Below are 15,605 nucleotides of genomic sequence, written 5' to 3'. Positions count from 1 at the left end.
GAGAGGTCAGATGTCATTCCAATAATTGTCTTCTTTCCTTGAAGTATGAGTGAAAACCTTGAGGTCACACAAAAATGAATACAGAAGCTTTTAAGAATCAAATATTAAAATGCAGTGTATTGAACAAGGACTTATCAGTGCTGGAAGAAAAAAAAGAGAGTATAAAACAAAGTGTTTAATTCTAATGCTTAGATTAATAAGACAAGATCAAGCAGAACTATGGCATCCAAAACTTAACAGCATGTCAAATTGTGATTGTGAATTCTTATAAATGAACTAAGCTTATACTATTTAAGCTAATAATTTTAAAACCATTATAATTTACTCACTATCTTTTGTGGAACACAACAGGCACTGTTAGGCTGAATGTTAGCCTCAGTCACCATTCACTTTCATTGTGAGGAAAAAATATGCAATGAAAGTGAATGGTGACTGAGGCTCTCTTCAGCCTAATATCAAAAGAAAGAAAGTAATTCGGGTTTTGAACAACAAGAGGGCAAGTAAAGGCTGCAGACTCTTTAATCTTTTGTGATAAGGAAAACACTTTCTCTTTGGCATTTTGAGTGAAAATTACAACCTTTTAGTAGCAGGTTTGCCTCACAAAATAGCCCTGGCAGAAGTTTTACACCACAGACAAAAAAATAAAAAATAAAAGTTTCTGTGAGAATGACAAATTCTCCCAACCCTCATCTGATATTCTTTTGAGTGGCTTCAGGCCCCCCTTAAATAGTTTATTATTTGACAACCCCACAGCTCCTCTTTTTCACCGGAATCTGGGAATTGATTTGCAAATGTGCATTCATTACCCTCCGTTAAATTAAGAAGTTGGTGGTGTTCCTTCCAACATTCATTCTTCACCAATCTTTTCAGTTGTTCTGCATTTGCAAACAAAAGGGCCCTTGAAAAAGAACACAAACCCAGGGCCATAAAGCTACGCTCTTTACTCCTGAGGCTTCTGACAGTGGGAGGACAACGTGAGCAGATCACATGTAAAAAGGAAATTATACAGGAGGGCTGCTGTTTTCCTCTGGGACGAGCGATCTTCTGCCTGAATCAGTCCTGCAAGGTGGAAACCGGGGTGGATTAAGCAAAGTGGCAACCACAAACATTTCCTGACAGAAATTTGACACCTTAAGGGGTTACAGCAAGAGCTGCTTATGTGCTTCCTGCTTAAGAAACAGCGAAATATGTGGTGAGTTTACTGTAGGGGATGAGAAGAATTTCTCACTCGAACAGGGAGAAAAAGCACAGTCACAGAGCCTTACCAAAATAAAGTCAATGTGCCATTGTGGGTTCAGAGGCTGTGTCCATTAGATGAGCTTTGATGTTGTTCAAAGGGGAGAAATTCTCCTTTGTACAGCATGGATACTTGTAAACAAGGGTTTTAACATGACTTGTTTAAAAAATATTTCAGCAAAACCAGTACATATCTACTTTTTGACTGTTTAATTAAATAAAAGATCAAAGGGGAATATGTTTGTATCTCAAAAACAAAAAAGCTTTAAATATTGAAAAACATCAGAGTAGATGAAAAACAATTTCAGCATCAAGAGTTTAGGTTCAAGTTATATATATATATATATATATATATATATATATATATATATATATATATATATATAATACATATATATAAAATGCAAAATGTGTAAAAAGTTTAAAATTGTTCAAGAGTATCACATACCACTATGTAGGACACATTTACATTAGATGTAATACATGCCCACATTTAGGATAATTTTTGAGCATTTTTAGAGTACAACAATATGTGATATATAGGCCTAAACCAATCCTAAATTCTCAATAACCTTTAAAGTGATGCAAAGGCATACTTCGGTACCAAGTCGATAATAAAATAAAAAAAGATGTAACGATACCAGTGTTTCTACTCAATCCGGTACCAGCATGCAAAAGCTCACACGCTCACACTCCTTTTACACTGAAATGGACAATAAATCAAATTAAAATAGTAAATAGTCCTAGTGTGATTTATTAAACCGCTAAACACCAGTAATCTAAATACAAACACTCCAAAACTGTGTCCTAGGTTTCATTTGTCAGACTCAAAGGCCAATGTAAAGAAATTAGATTTCAGACATGACTTAAAAGTCTTCAATGATCTCACTGGACCGGTGTTATGATAAATTGAGTCTACCCGGTAAATGGAGTCCCCATGGGGGTAACCATTTGTAATGCCTGAGCAAAAACATCATGTTATCGTGATAGCATGTCAATGAAGTTTAGGCTAACTGAAAAACACAAACAATGACACATCTTTAATTTCAAAATCTTTAAATTCAGTTATATACTATTATGTATAACTTATGGTTTAAAAGTCACTTAATGTTGCATTTACAAAGATATATATCCAAATACATTAGAAAAACGATTTTAAAGGATTTCTACTTTTTTTTTACTATAGTAAATATAATACCCATTAATAGGTCCCTCAGCCAATGGAATTGCTGTGACGTCAGAGACACGACACGGTGTTGCAAACTGTTTATCTGGAAAAGTGAAGATTCCGGCAAAAAACACGTCATCGATAAAAGCACGATTCAAAATAAAAGCCAGATGCCTGAAATTTAAGAAATTGTGATAGAAATATATACAAAATGTATTGTAAAATGTAATATTAACTGTAAAAATAATAATAATAACAACAACTAAGCAATATATCACAAATATGACTGCTTAACAAAAACAATTAAATTTTGAAATGTTCTATTTTCACTTCTTGAAAATAAATTGATTAGACACTATTAGATACCATTTTGATGAAATAAAACATGGAGTTCTGGAACATAACAATAAAAAGGAAAATGTGATTTGGGAAACAATAAAAAAATATTTCAATAGGGTGCTAGTTAAAAAAATGTAATCAATGCATCCTTGCAGTTGCAGTATCCTTGCAGTTCTTTTAATGGCATTGAAATTTTACTTTTTAAATAGGCTAAACAGGTGTTTTCGATAGCATATTATCATATTAAAATATTTAGGCTGTGGGACCAAAATTGGAATTGAGAACAGTAAACTTCGGAACCGACTACTGAAGTTTTGGAACAGTGACAATGCTATCTTCATGCATCAGATCATCTGGCTACTCCATTTCTCTAAGATCCTTCTCACTTCACAAAATAAACAGCACTTCAAATGAACCTTTGGCTGGGCAGTGGTCATGTCCAGCTTTAGGTATTGATCCCTCTATGGATTCCCGGGAGAGAACTTGCAGGAAATGAGGAGGGAAATAAATGCGATTCTTTCGGCAGTTCGACCAGTTAGTGAGAATCTCTTCAAGTGCTGACCCTAAATCCTGCAATCTCAAATAACACTGAGCTCAGAGTTGCCTCGGGAGATCAGGCCATGAAGCGTAAACAACCACCTAGTTACCCTGGTCTTGTCGAAGTAGATAATTTCTTAGGTACGAGGATGACCTAAGCAGGCTGCAAAGAATCTAGCAAAAGGTTGAGGCATTGTAGTGCCTTTTGTGTTTTTCTGGGAATAGCTGGATTTCCAGCACAACATCAAGGCCAATTATGGTTCGTCAAGCCCTGACGATGCACAAAGACACAGACTGTCCACATATCTAGAAGAACTAACTGTGCTGCTAATGATATTTGCGTTATGTGCACTGTGTTTGAGACAAACCGGCACATGGAAAACCGAAGAATACTTTGGCCTTTAACTGGGTGGAGCCAAGTTACAACTGCATTTTGGTTTGTTAGTCAGACTTCACAAAAAAATGACAAAAGCATTTATGTGACATTTTAAAAAGACGAATTATTGTGCAATTCCTAGTAAAATTTAAAAGTGTATGTAAATGATCTGAGAGATCATTACTTTCACCTGGGTTTACAGGGGTTTATTTAGATTCTACAGCCCAAGCCTCCAATAAAGGCAGTACAATAATACCACAGTATGTTTTCCCTGACCTTCCCTGACCCTTTCCCTGACCAGCATACCGCAACTTGTTGAGATAGCATCAGTTTCCAGGTCCTCCTTAGTGGCGCACCAGAAACCTCCATGTTCCACTGGATTCATCTCCACAGAAACTCTCCCCCTATCCACTTTCCTTTTGACCCCAACACCCCATCAGTCAGGCCCACACAGAATAACAAATTTTGTGGAAAGTGAAGTTTCGTGGTGAGGAATATAAAAGTAAAGCAGATCTAGATGCAAAGACTGTTTCATAATCCTTCATTTTTTCCCCCTGCTATTCACACTAGTCATTTTAAAACCACAAGAAAACTTTTAAAAGCTTCTCTCAGAGGGCTTCCCCAATACCTTAAGAGTGCCATTTTTCAGCTTCAGGTCAAATATCAGTAAAAGAGTAAAACAAAGTGGATGCTGACTTTGAAGAAATGGGCTTCTCATTATAAATGATCAACCCTCAATGGTTATGGCCTTCAATGAACAGCCAACCTGACTATTTATGAACTGAATCTTTGAAAGTCAAACAGACTGAGATGAAAAGGAGTAAGCCGTAGTCAGCACTATAAAGTCAGATTTCATGTTAAATACATGATCAGTGTAGACATGCATTGAATGCGACATGCCAATGATTAGGCATATATTCAACATTTGTCTACTCTCAGCACAGCAAGAACCCTGCATATCTCCCCTGAGGTACAGGAGATAACATATCACATTCAGGATGTGTTCTTGTTGCACTGCTGGCTTGTGATTGCAAGAGGAAATGACCAAAATAAGGGTTAGGAAAACCCCTAGGCTTCCCTTAGCACTAGACGTAACCTATGTATGTAAACTGGTGAAATACACAACTGAATCATTCACAATTTGTGATTCACACAACAGGTTTAACATTTATGTCAAGTGGTGCTTGTGAGATGCTGGGTGTTTTGCATAAGAATGACTCACTGAGGTTGGTCATGGACAAGTCTACTCTTGGTTTGCGGATGTAGTGTAGTCTAGGGCATACGCAGGAATCCATCATATGCCCACCTATCTTTCTGAGGATTTTACGTATGCCCGCCTAAATAAGTGATGATACACATGGCCGCTAGAACAACGAGTAAGCTTTTGTCCCGGAACTTTCAATCTACTAACGGGGTGCCGCAGCACCATTGAGTGAATTTTGTTTTTTTTATTATTTTAAAAAGTGTACAGTGATTATCTCTAAACGCACAAGGAGCAGCGGTAGACGGTGGCGAACTGATGGCAGAGACAAGACAGACAGTCCGACTACGCTGATCCACCAATCAGAACATTCATTTCAGACACGACTGAATAATTGCTAACAATCATATTTTCTGTTTCAGTAATAGGTGGGACATTTCAGTCTAATGCTGATTCACATGCGTCACTGGAGTAACCATATTTTGCACTGTAAATATATATATATATATATATATATATATATATATATATATATATATATATATATATATATGCTATACATTTAAATATAACTTATGCAGTTAAACTTATATAGTACACATCTAATACAAATAACGATTAATTCTTATGTAGGCTATGGTAATTCAAGATAACATATTAACGTGAACATTACTACACTCATATGAGCTATACAATGCAAAACAGTTTGTTACATATTATGTATGTATTAGTTTATTAATTACAGTAATTATAAAGTATTAAAAATGTTCATGGAAGCCTAATGAAAGCAACATTAATGAGACCTATTAATGTAAATACATTTTTATCATCAGGATACCATCGTAGCAGTGCACTGTACACTATGCCAGCAAGAAACTTACCCTGACATACATGTTGTAAGTTCATGTGGGACTATGATTACAACAATATTTCAATTCACAGTATGCCCACCTCTTCAGACACTACTACACCACTGGTTTGTGGGGCAAAAAAACTGACATGTTAGGAGTGAAGAATTTTTAACTTGGAAAGCTTCATTAGATAAAGGTCTAATTAGTTGACTGTGTAGCAAAGTTTTGAATACAAATGCTGAAAAAATAAATTACATAGCTTTAGTAGTTATATTAATGAGATCCCTCTACGTTTTAAGAATGTAATAGTAGTATGACAAATATCAAATATGCAGAGTACCACTGAGTTCTATAATTCGCTTGCAATAGAGTGCAACAACTTCCCAATTATTGAAATCTAAACCTAATTAGCTTTGAATTTTTATAATCTTATATAATAGAGACTGAAAACGCAAACCCTGTGAGAATTAATTTTCAGTTTCTCTGGCACACAGGCTATAAATAATGAAACCTTGTCTGAACTGAATTGTACAGTACAGCCCTTAGAGGACAGAGAGATAAATTATTTTCTGAAAAAGTTTTATGTTCCCTCACATTAAGTTTTGCATTACTTCACAACACTTTGCGTTCCTTTGCAATACGTTTTTTGTTCTGTCGCAACACCTTCTGCGTTTTCTCGCAATAATTTGTGTTCTATCACAATAAGTTTAGCATTTTCTCACAATAGTTTGTGTTCCCTCACAATAGTTTGTTTCCTCACACTAAGTTTTGCATTCCGTCGCAATCATTTTTTTGTTTTCTCGTAATAGATTGCATTCGCTCACAATTGTTTACACAGTAGGTTTTGCGTTGCCTCACAGTAAGTTTTGCGTTGCCTCACAGTAAGTTTTGCATTCCATCAAAATAATTTTTGCATTTCTCACAATAGTTTGCATTCCATCGCAATAAGTTGTATGCATTTTCTCGCATTAGTTTGCATTCCCTCACAATAGTTTGCGTTTCCTCACAGTAATTTTTGTGTTCCTTCAAAGTCAGTTTTGCGTTCCCTCAAAGTAAGTTTTGAATCCCCTCGCAATAGTATACGTTCCCTTGCAATAGTTTGTGTTCCCTCACAAAAGTTTGTGTTCCCTCAAAGGAAGTTTTGCATTCTGTTGCAATAAGTTTAGCATTTTGTTGCAATACTTTGCATTCCCTCACAATTGCATGTGTTCTCTCGTAATTATGTTGGGCTCCCTCACAATAGTTTAATCCATCCCTAACAAAAAAAACAAAAAAACAATCAAGGTTTACTACATTAACTATAGTTCAACTATGGTATTTGTAGAAAAACCATAACCACAAAACCATCATTTTTGTTACATTAACCATATTTTAACCATATAATAACCATAGTATTAGTAGTAAAACCATAGTAATAATACAGAATAACCAGAACAATAATAATAAAAACATGGGTACAAAAAACATGGGTACAAAACTTTTACTTCAGTAACACCATGGTTTATAAAACCATTATGAGGAAATAAAAAACTTATTGTGAAGTAACTCAAATGTATTGTGAGAGTATGCAAAACGATTGTGAGGGACTGCAAAACAATTTCAGAAAATAAATTCCCGCCCTTTCTGGGACTCCATAGCATCATAGGCAACTCTTGGAACAGTTTTGTTATCTTGGTAATACCAGCACTAACCAGCATACACTTGGCTTAGTTGGTATTTTAAGTAGGAAAGGCAGCCAATTCCTCCTGTAATCGAAATTATTTAGCATAGAATAGAGCTGATAATATCAAAGCCTTGCCACACATCTGTAAAGACAATAACAACAGCTTGTTAACACTTCAATCGTTCCGACAGAAACAAAGACAAAGAATACTGAAACCATGGAAAACATTCACAGCATTCTTCGCATTGCAATCAAGGACCGATTTCAGCAAGGCCAAGATGTGATTTAGATCTACACGGCCATTAAACAACAACAGTGCAAGTAATGTCCTTGTCTAATAACGCCTCTGAACTCAGCACCCAAACAATGACAGCAACTGTTATTTACTGCAACAACACACAGATCACGACTGATGAGGATAACTGGGAGCCTAGGGCAAATAAGTCCAAATAAGTTGAACAGCATGCAAAGTGTGTAAACAGGCGCCAGAAGGGTAGAACGAGAAAGAGTGTGTGTTAATGAAGGTAATCTAATAGCGATGCCCATGCAGATAGTGACTGAGTCATTAAATTGGTGCTCCTGATGAGAGTACACACGGCCCCAGGCCCTTTTGTTTACAGAGTGCCCAACACACATACACACACACACGCCGGCTCTGTTCGCATCAACTAGCAAACACTACAAATATAGCAATGACCAGAGGTCTCTGTTTTTCAAAGGAAAACACAGTTGCCCCATGTAAACACTCAAAGCCCAAACTGGCTGTTTAGGAGTGAGTTGTTACTCAGTGCGAGAGTGTGGTAATCTAGGCTCAGCAGACCCTGATAATGAGCAGTCATACTGTGGAAAATAAACAGATGACTCGGATCAAGAATATTTTCTTAAATCAAGGAGCAAATGTTATTTTCAGAACATAGATTCGAACAAGTGGCTGAGAATTCATGCAGTGAAGTTGAACAGGCTAGGAATGCTACTGTACAAGACCTGTAGATAGTAGGAGTCTGGAAATGTAAAGTGGTATGCTGTCTTGGCACACAGGCTTCCCCAGCAGTGCCCCACAGCTGCCCACAGCTTCTTTACACTCAGGGCATTCCTGCAGCGCTCACTGGCATACAGATAAACCACAGACCACTTAAACACAATCCAAAGTACTCAACAAGCTTATCCCAATGGGTGTATTTACATGTTTAAAGAGTGGGGAAGTAAACTTTTTATGCATGGTCCAAAATGAATACTCAACAAATGTGAATAAAAATAAAAATTACTTGCCAGTTGGACGGTAATTTTATTAGGCTGGAAGTTGGTCAGGAGAGTATGAATGATAGTCACTATTATGATGAGTGGGTTTCAAATCACAACAACTTGCACATCAGATTACAACTTTTACCTCAGTGGAAATTTTACAATCAGAGGTTTATCTAAGATGCCTGAAGTATATTTTCTAACTCCTCATGGTGACACATACATGCAATATTCCTTGGATTAAGCCACGCAAAACAAAAACAAAAGGAATACCGTCGCAATATGTCAACGTTTTGTGACAGGTGCAGTTTCATCTCATATATGATGCTCCAGTTGTTTGTCACAAAGATGCAACGGAAAAATAGCTAAATAATTACATTATCATAAGGACAATATATCCTTTTTATTAAAAATAATGCAAAATAAATTAACATAGCTAGTATGAAATATTAATGGCTTTACATTTTTCAAGTCACCCACATTTGGCAGGTGTGGCAAAAACATACATTTTGGACTCCAAGTGTATGTATGCGGTTATCTGCGAAAAAGAGATTTGTATAAATAGTGAGTCTTCACGCCAAAAAAAGAGGATTACTGTGATACCTTGCTGTTGGATTAGGAAAGCAACAAACAAATGCAGATAATGTATGTGTGTTTCAAAAGCTTAGCCTACAAAATAAATACCAGCAAATCATGTAGAAAATGACATATTTAGTCTATGTTTCCTAATCTCAAATTCTGGTTTATAATGTAAATACATAATGCATACAGACAGACAGACCCAAACTGAACCTGTTAACCAAAATCTAAACTTCACTTGCTGAAAAAAATGCCCTCCTGCATCCATCCACCCATGTACAGATTTATCAGTGGGCCAACCAACCAGACATGTTCCCAACAATTTGGGAGTCCCACTTAAAGCCAGTACACGTAAAGAGTATAGGCCATTGCTTTTTTATTTAAATGGATAGGGTAAAACATACAGGGATGAGAGGTGGCAATGGGTTCATCAAGTCAGACTCAAACTCACATTACCAACATGAGCACCGCAGCTCAATGTGTCAGAGCATGAACGCTCACCACCAGGCCATGGACCTCAACATAATACACAAAGTTTTGCAGTGCAAAAAGTGACAAGAATATTAGTGACAATTCATCAGAAGGCTCGTTACCAACACAGATGGAGAAATTCACAGGAACAGCCGAGAAGTTCTATGTATTTGTAACTACTGGGTTATTGGAGAGGGAAGAACCACTGTTGCAGTGCATTTCAATATTGAAGTGGTGAGAAATTTTCTGATTAAAGGTGCTGTAATTCTACTTCCATGTTACTGATCCACTGAATTAGCCACGCCCCCTCTTTCCAAAACCCTGCACTCCAAATATAACATAACATTTAAAACAACAGTAGCAAAATGACGCCCTCAACAGACAACTGTTATGAACATCATGACTTAAAAGTTATTGACAGGTGAAAAGTATAACTGTCGGCAGACACATTTTTGTTTACTGTTTACAGAGTCAAGAGCTGTCACAGAGACAGGTGAGATATCTTACAACACTTATTTTCTTTCAGGGAGTTGGAAAAAGTTACAGCACCTTTAAGGAGTAGCTACATTTCTTGACAGTGAGCCTGTTTACATGCACACCAATACACTGTTAACTCCTGAAAAATCAGCTTATTAAAGGGATAGTTCCCCCAAAAATGAATATTCTCACATCATTAACTAACTCATGCCATCCCAGATGTGAATGTATTTTTTTTCTTCTGCAGAACCCAAACGAAGATTTTTAGAAGAACATCTCAGCTCTGTAGGTCCATTCAATGCTATCGAATAGTCCCATAACTCCAGTAGTTAAATCCATTTCTTAAGTTATATAATACATGTGGATGAGAAACACATCAATATTGAAGTCCTTTTTTTTTTTTATTTACTATAAAGCTCCACATTCACTTTCACAATCTAAAAGTGAAAGTGGAGATTTATACCAAAAATGGATAGAAATATTGGTCTGTTTCTCACCCAAAGTGATTGCATCGCTTCAGAAGACATATTAAACCACTGGAGTTGTATGGGAAAAAATATATGCTGCCTTTATGTGATTTTTGGAGCTTCAAAGGTCTTACATTGTAAGGAACTACAGAGCTGAGATATTCTTCTAAAAAACTTTGTTTGTGTTGTGCAGAATAGAAAATGTTGTACACATCTGGAATGGAATGAAAGTGAATAAATGATGAGAGAATTAAATTTTTGGGTAAAGTATCCCTTTTAAAAAAAAATGACAAAGCAAGAAAACTGTATTTATATGAGATTTGAAATAATCAAGTTATTCACTGCTTTTGACGTCAATTCATGAAGAGGCATGCACATAACACTTACGTTGATTGGATAAGAAGGTAAGAATGCCGGTAATGGTGTTTACATGCAATGCAAATCAGGGAAATGGGAAAACTCTACCTGTGTTGATCGGTTTATTCTTAAACGGTTTGTGTCCTTACACCGATAAATGAAAGCTGTTTAATGTGTTTACATGACCACACACATTGCCGGTTTATTAAGCCTAATCTGTGCAAGAGCATGTAAACATGCTCAGTGAAGCTAAATATTGGGCCTCAGTCAGTGTCACTGCTTTGGTGGAAAGAGAGATATATCTCTATTATTGAGAGATATAGCCTATAGTCATTTGAAGAATGGACAGATAGAGTCAAGAATGGGTTATGTTCCATCAACAATGAGTCAGGTGTCCTGATAATATAGCTCTTTAAACCTATTAATCATGAATCCCTTAAGTGTCAGGATCTTTTGTGCTCTTGAGGACCAGGTTCTTATAAAGGAATATTTTGTGTCCATTACAAGTTAATCTCAATGGACAACATTTGTGGCATAATGTTGTTTACCACAATATATAATTTAGATTTATCCATTGTTTATTTAAAATGGAAGAGACTTACTTACAATGGAAGTGAATGGAGCCAGTCCATACATTTTAAAATACAAATATTTTTAACAAAATATAGCCTCAAGATGTATAGGATTTCAGTGTGATAAAATGACTTATGTATTACTAGAGCCATTAGCAAACTTAGGGGGGAATCCACTAAGAATGAATTGCAAACATGCACACAAATCGTTGAAATCAAATTCCAATCTTGCAGGCCAAATCTGAATGCTATAGAGCAGAGGATGTATCAGACCACCATTACCTGACACACTTTGGCAGGTCTGAGCAGCATCCCTGACTATTGTGATCCAGACACCAGAAACATCTTTTTAACATACCGAAAGTGCGCTTGACTACTCTTTGCATCTGAATATATGCCAGGATATAACGCTCTTCTCCATCATTTGATAAATATTTGACGAATTACAGCTGATATAACAGATAGAACATGTACAAAAACGTGGTTAGTGAATAAGTTGCAGGTTTTTGCGCTGAAATATCACACGCAAAAGTGCCACAACTATTTAGTGAACTACCCCTAAGTTATTAAACTACCATCACTAAATTTGAAAAAGAAATTGCTGCAGACAGGTGTTACATCTAAACATATCCCAAAATACTCACATAACAGCCCTACTATTAATGGTTTCCAGATAAACACACTCAAAATGCTCCCTCATACGGTTTTGGTCACTTCCGTCTGATTCTTTGTCTGGTGTTTCCCATTTAAAACACGGTTTTGGGGGTCACCACCACAGCCATTGGAACTAATTCGTAGGGCTATTGAACTGTCTTCATCTGAGGCTAGAGACCCAGGGTTTGACAGATTGATGCCAAAGCATTGTGCTGTGTCCCATTCAGTGCCACGCCAGCCAGAGCTGATGTCTTTAGGGTTCAATTCAAGCTTCCTGTCAGTGCTAGACTCATAAGCCAGAACCTTATGTGTTCTTGGCTTCCCTAAAACTGCCCTGTTCTCCCTCCAGAGGAGGAGGTGATTTGATTGTGCTATTTTAGGACATGACTTATGCTCTTGCATTGTCAAATATGGAACAGCCTTGGATTTTGTGCTTCTAATTAAAGGTGTTAATTTTATAAAGCACATTAAATGGATAGTTCATTCAAAAATGAAAATTCCTCATGTTGTTCCCTAGAACACAATAGAAGATGTTAGGTAGAATATTTGCCTTGTCACAATGCACTTTTATTGTATGGCAAAAAGATGCAATGAAAATAAATGGCAACCGAGGTTAAAATTTGACCTTCTCTGTGGAAATAATGTCATTTGGGAAATTAACTTTCCCTTTAAATGCTTTACATGGGACTTCTGAACATTTCTGTGGAGTTATTATTCATTCTTAAACAAGATCTCTGCGGCAACAACAAAAAGAGAGCGAGAAAGATGTTCCCGAGCTGTTTTGTCTCCCGGCAAGGATCCAGTAAAAAGCGTAAATGTGACGGGACAGAAATCAGACTGAGACATCAGACGCACTCAGTAGGAGATGCTGTGTTTATCTCCCCCTTATTGACAGCCTCTTGACAGCACAGTGTTCACATAGAAGAAACAGGGAGTAACTCGGTGTGAGTGTGTGTATGGAAGAAGCACAATTTTCTGAGTCACACCTCTCACACACAAAATATGCTGTCATGCATTGAGGAAAACACTAAATGATGCGCTTTATGCGAAAAGTCACAAAGCTTTTAAAATGCTGCCAATCAAAAGTGTATACAGTATAGGGCATTATAATGGCTATAGATCTCTTTGTGCATGCATTATGAAATTAATAAAAAAAAACACCCATAAAAAGGTAATGTTGTCTATTTTTGATAGAGTCTTTCTATCATTTCCAGTGAGGTTCATCTGGTTTAAAGAGTATCATCACTGAGTGAGTCAAAGTGCTGATCAGAGGCCTGCTGTCGTTATATGCATGTTTGGGAACGATCCGGAAAAAAGCCAACAGCTGTTTGTGGCTGCTTAAAACGACTTCAAAAGAAGTTGAGCTAACACACGTCCTCCTCGAGGTACAACTACACAAATGCAACACAGACAAACAAGCTCCATCCCAGGCAAAATCAGGCACCTACAAATGACAAAGCTGAGGGCTTGGAGTGTAACTCAATGTATTTTCTTTCAAAATCCCTTATCAGGTATGGTGAGAGGAGATAGCCGGCAAGCCCCTGGCACATAACTGCGCTAGATTAAGTCAGCTCTTAGAGAGGCGTGGGAAAAGAATGAAACAATCCTCACAACTGATTGGCCTAAGTTCAGCTTCTATACTGTGCTGCACAGTTAAACTGAACAAATCTAGACTCAAACCCAATCACATTTTGAGGATTTTGGGCCTGTTCAGATGGTGGTATGACTCAGGTCTTGATCTCACCGGATCTGCCCATGAAACAATAGCAGATTGCAGTATTGATTACACATCCGAGAATGGTGGCGATTATAGCTCTAGTCAAATAAAAGCTTTTCGTGTCATTTTAAGCCACGTCCGGTGGCTGTGTTGCCCTTGATTATATTGGGAAACAGATTTCAGTGTCAGTGTTTACAACTCCATTCTGCAAGGCAGCAGAGCCAGCTATACCTCTGATCTAAGCAGAATAAAATTCAAACTATGCAAGTTTGTAGCTATATTGAAGAAAGACTGTTTGTTTTATGTGTTAATTAATTAATAATTTCTGCAAACAGATATTATTGTGTAATAAAATGCTGTATTTAAGAGAATTCTCTTGCATTCAGGGATTGATCTCCTAAAGTACATAAGTGCATTTATTGTAAAATGAGTCAACTGCTCATTTTCATCCATATGTTCCAAGTATAGCCTATAAACTAGAGGTTTAGGGTTGAATACAAATGTACAATTTTACACATACAGCCAATAGCATGTGATGTATGCCTCATAAAGACACAGGAGAGCCTGTATAATTCACTTAAGACTTTATTGTATATTACCTGATGCCTTCAACATATACTTATTGATTTCCTGTTTTAAACCCCACTAATCCTTCTGTTGCATATATAGGAAAGTAAGCATTATTTTACAACCTAAATAACAATAATATCTCACAGAATACCACTATCCATGTGGTAATACACATTATTTACGTTAGACACATGTATGTTCACAATCTTTTGCGTTTCCAATCTTCATATTGACATTGCATCGTTGTTTTTTCATCCAACTTACCTTGAGCCAAGCAGATGAGCGCAATCAAAATGAACACAGCATCTAAAGTCCTGCGAAACTCCATCACCTTCTGATATAAAGTCACTTCTGTCGCCTATCCCCAAGCCTCCTGTATGTTCGTTAATTCACCCCCAAAAGCGCTACAATCCGGTTAAAGTGAGAGGAGACGCATTTGAGCAGGCAGCCAAATCGAAGAACTTTCAAAAATAAAGCCAAAACATACAAAAACCTTTTTATTTGCCCCTTGATATGTAAATAAACCTCGGCATCAAAAATCCTCCTCGCGTGCGCCCGCTGTGTTGCGCTCGAGCGCTGATCGTATGGATATAGAGTCAATATAGAGGACAGATAGATGTGATGCTCACAGTCCGTCCCAGATGCTTTTCTTACATCTTCCAAGGTTCGTTTCACGGGAAATATATTTCTTTAGTCGCTTTCGCTCTTTAATATCCCGTCAAGTTAACCCGGATGATTTCCATCGCTCGCGCTGCCCCACACTCTTGCCTTCGCTGTGTGAATGAACGGATTTACTACTCGCGTCTACGGGCGACCTACTCGTGGCTCAAGCCCACCCCCTGCCCACCTTCAGCAGTTACCCACAATGGGGTAACTGCACTCTTAAAGCGCCAGTGGCTTGATTTCAAACAACTCTGCATGCATATATCGCTGTTAATAGTGAATTCATTAAATTTAGAGGCAGTTGCACGTGACCAAAACATCCTGGGTGTGCCACTTCTAACTGACCACTATTTTTTTTCTTCTGGTAATAACATGAGGGAAATCAACATTCATAATTAAATTTTCTGTGTGCTTTGTTATTATGACAAAACTGTACGTTTGCCAATGCAGTACAAATGAGGGAGA

At 37.1% G+C, this 15,605-nt stretch overlaps 1 protein-coding gene across 2 annotated transcripts in view; it reads right to left on the bottom strand.

The window, feature by feature from the left end:
- Window positions 1-15,279, bottom strand: part of LOC127636509 (roundabout homolog 2-like) — a 105,759-nt gene extending 90,480 nt beyond the window's left edge. For both annotated transcript variants that reach the window (XM_052117037.1, XM_052117038.1), the window contains exon 1: window positions 14,742-15,279. In XM_052117037.1, coding sequence (XP_051972997.1) covers window positions 14,742-14,805 — 64 coding nt within the window. In that variant the 5' untranslated portion in view covers window positions 14,806-15,279. The remainder of the gene's footprint in view (window positions 1-14,741) is intronic.
- Between the last annotated feature and the right edge of the window lie 326 nt (window positions 15,280-15,605).

Source organism: Xyrauchen texanus, chromosome 44, assembly GCF_025860055.1.
Source record: "Xyrauchen texanus isolate HMW12.3.18 chromosome 44, RBS_HiC_50CHRs, whole genome shotgun sequence".
NCBI classification, from domain to species: domain Eukaryota; kingdom Metazoa; phylum Chordata; class Actinopteri; order Cypriniformes; family Catostomidae; genus Xyrauchen; species Xyrauchen texanus.
Note: the sequence above shows the minus strand (reverse complement) of the source record. Positions and strands in the feature narration are given on the sequence as shown.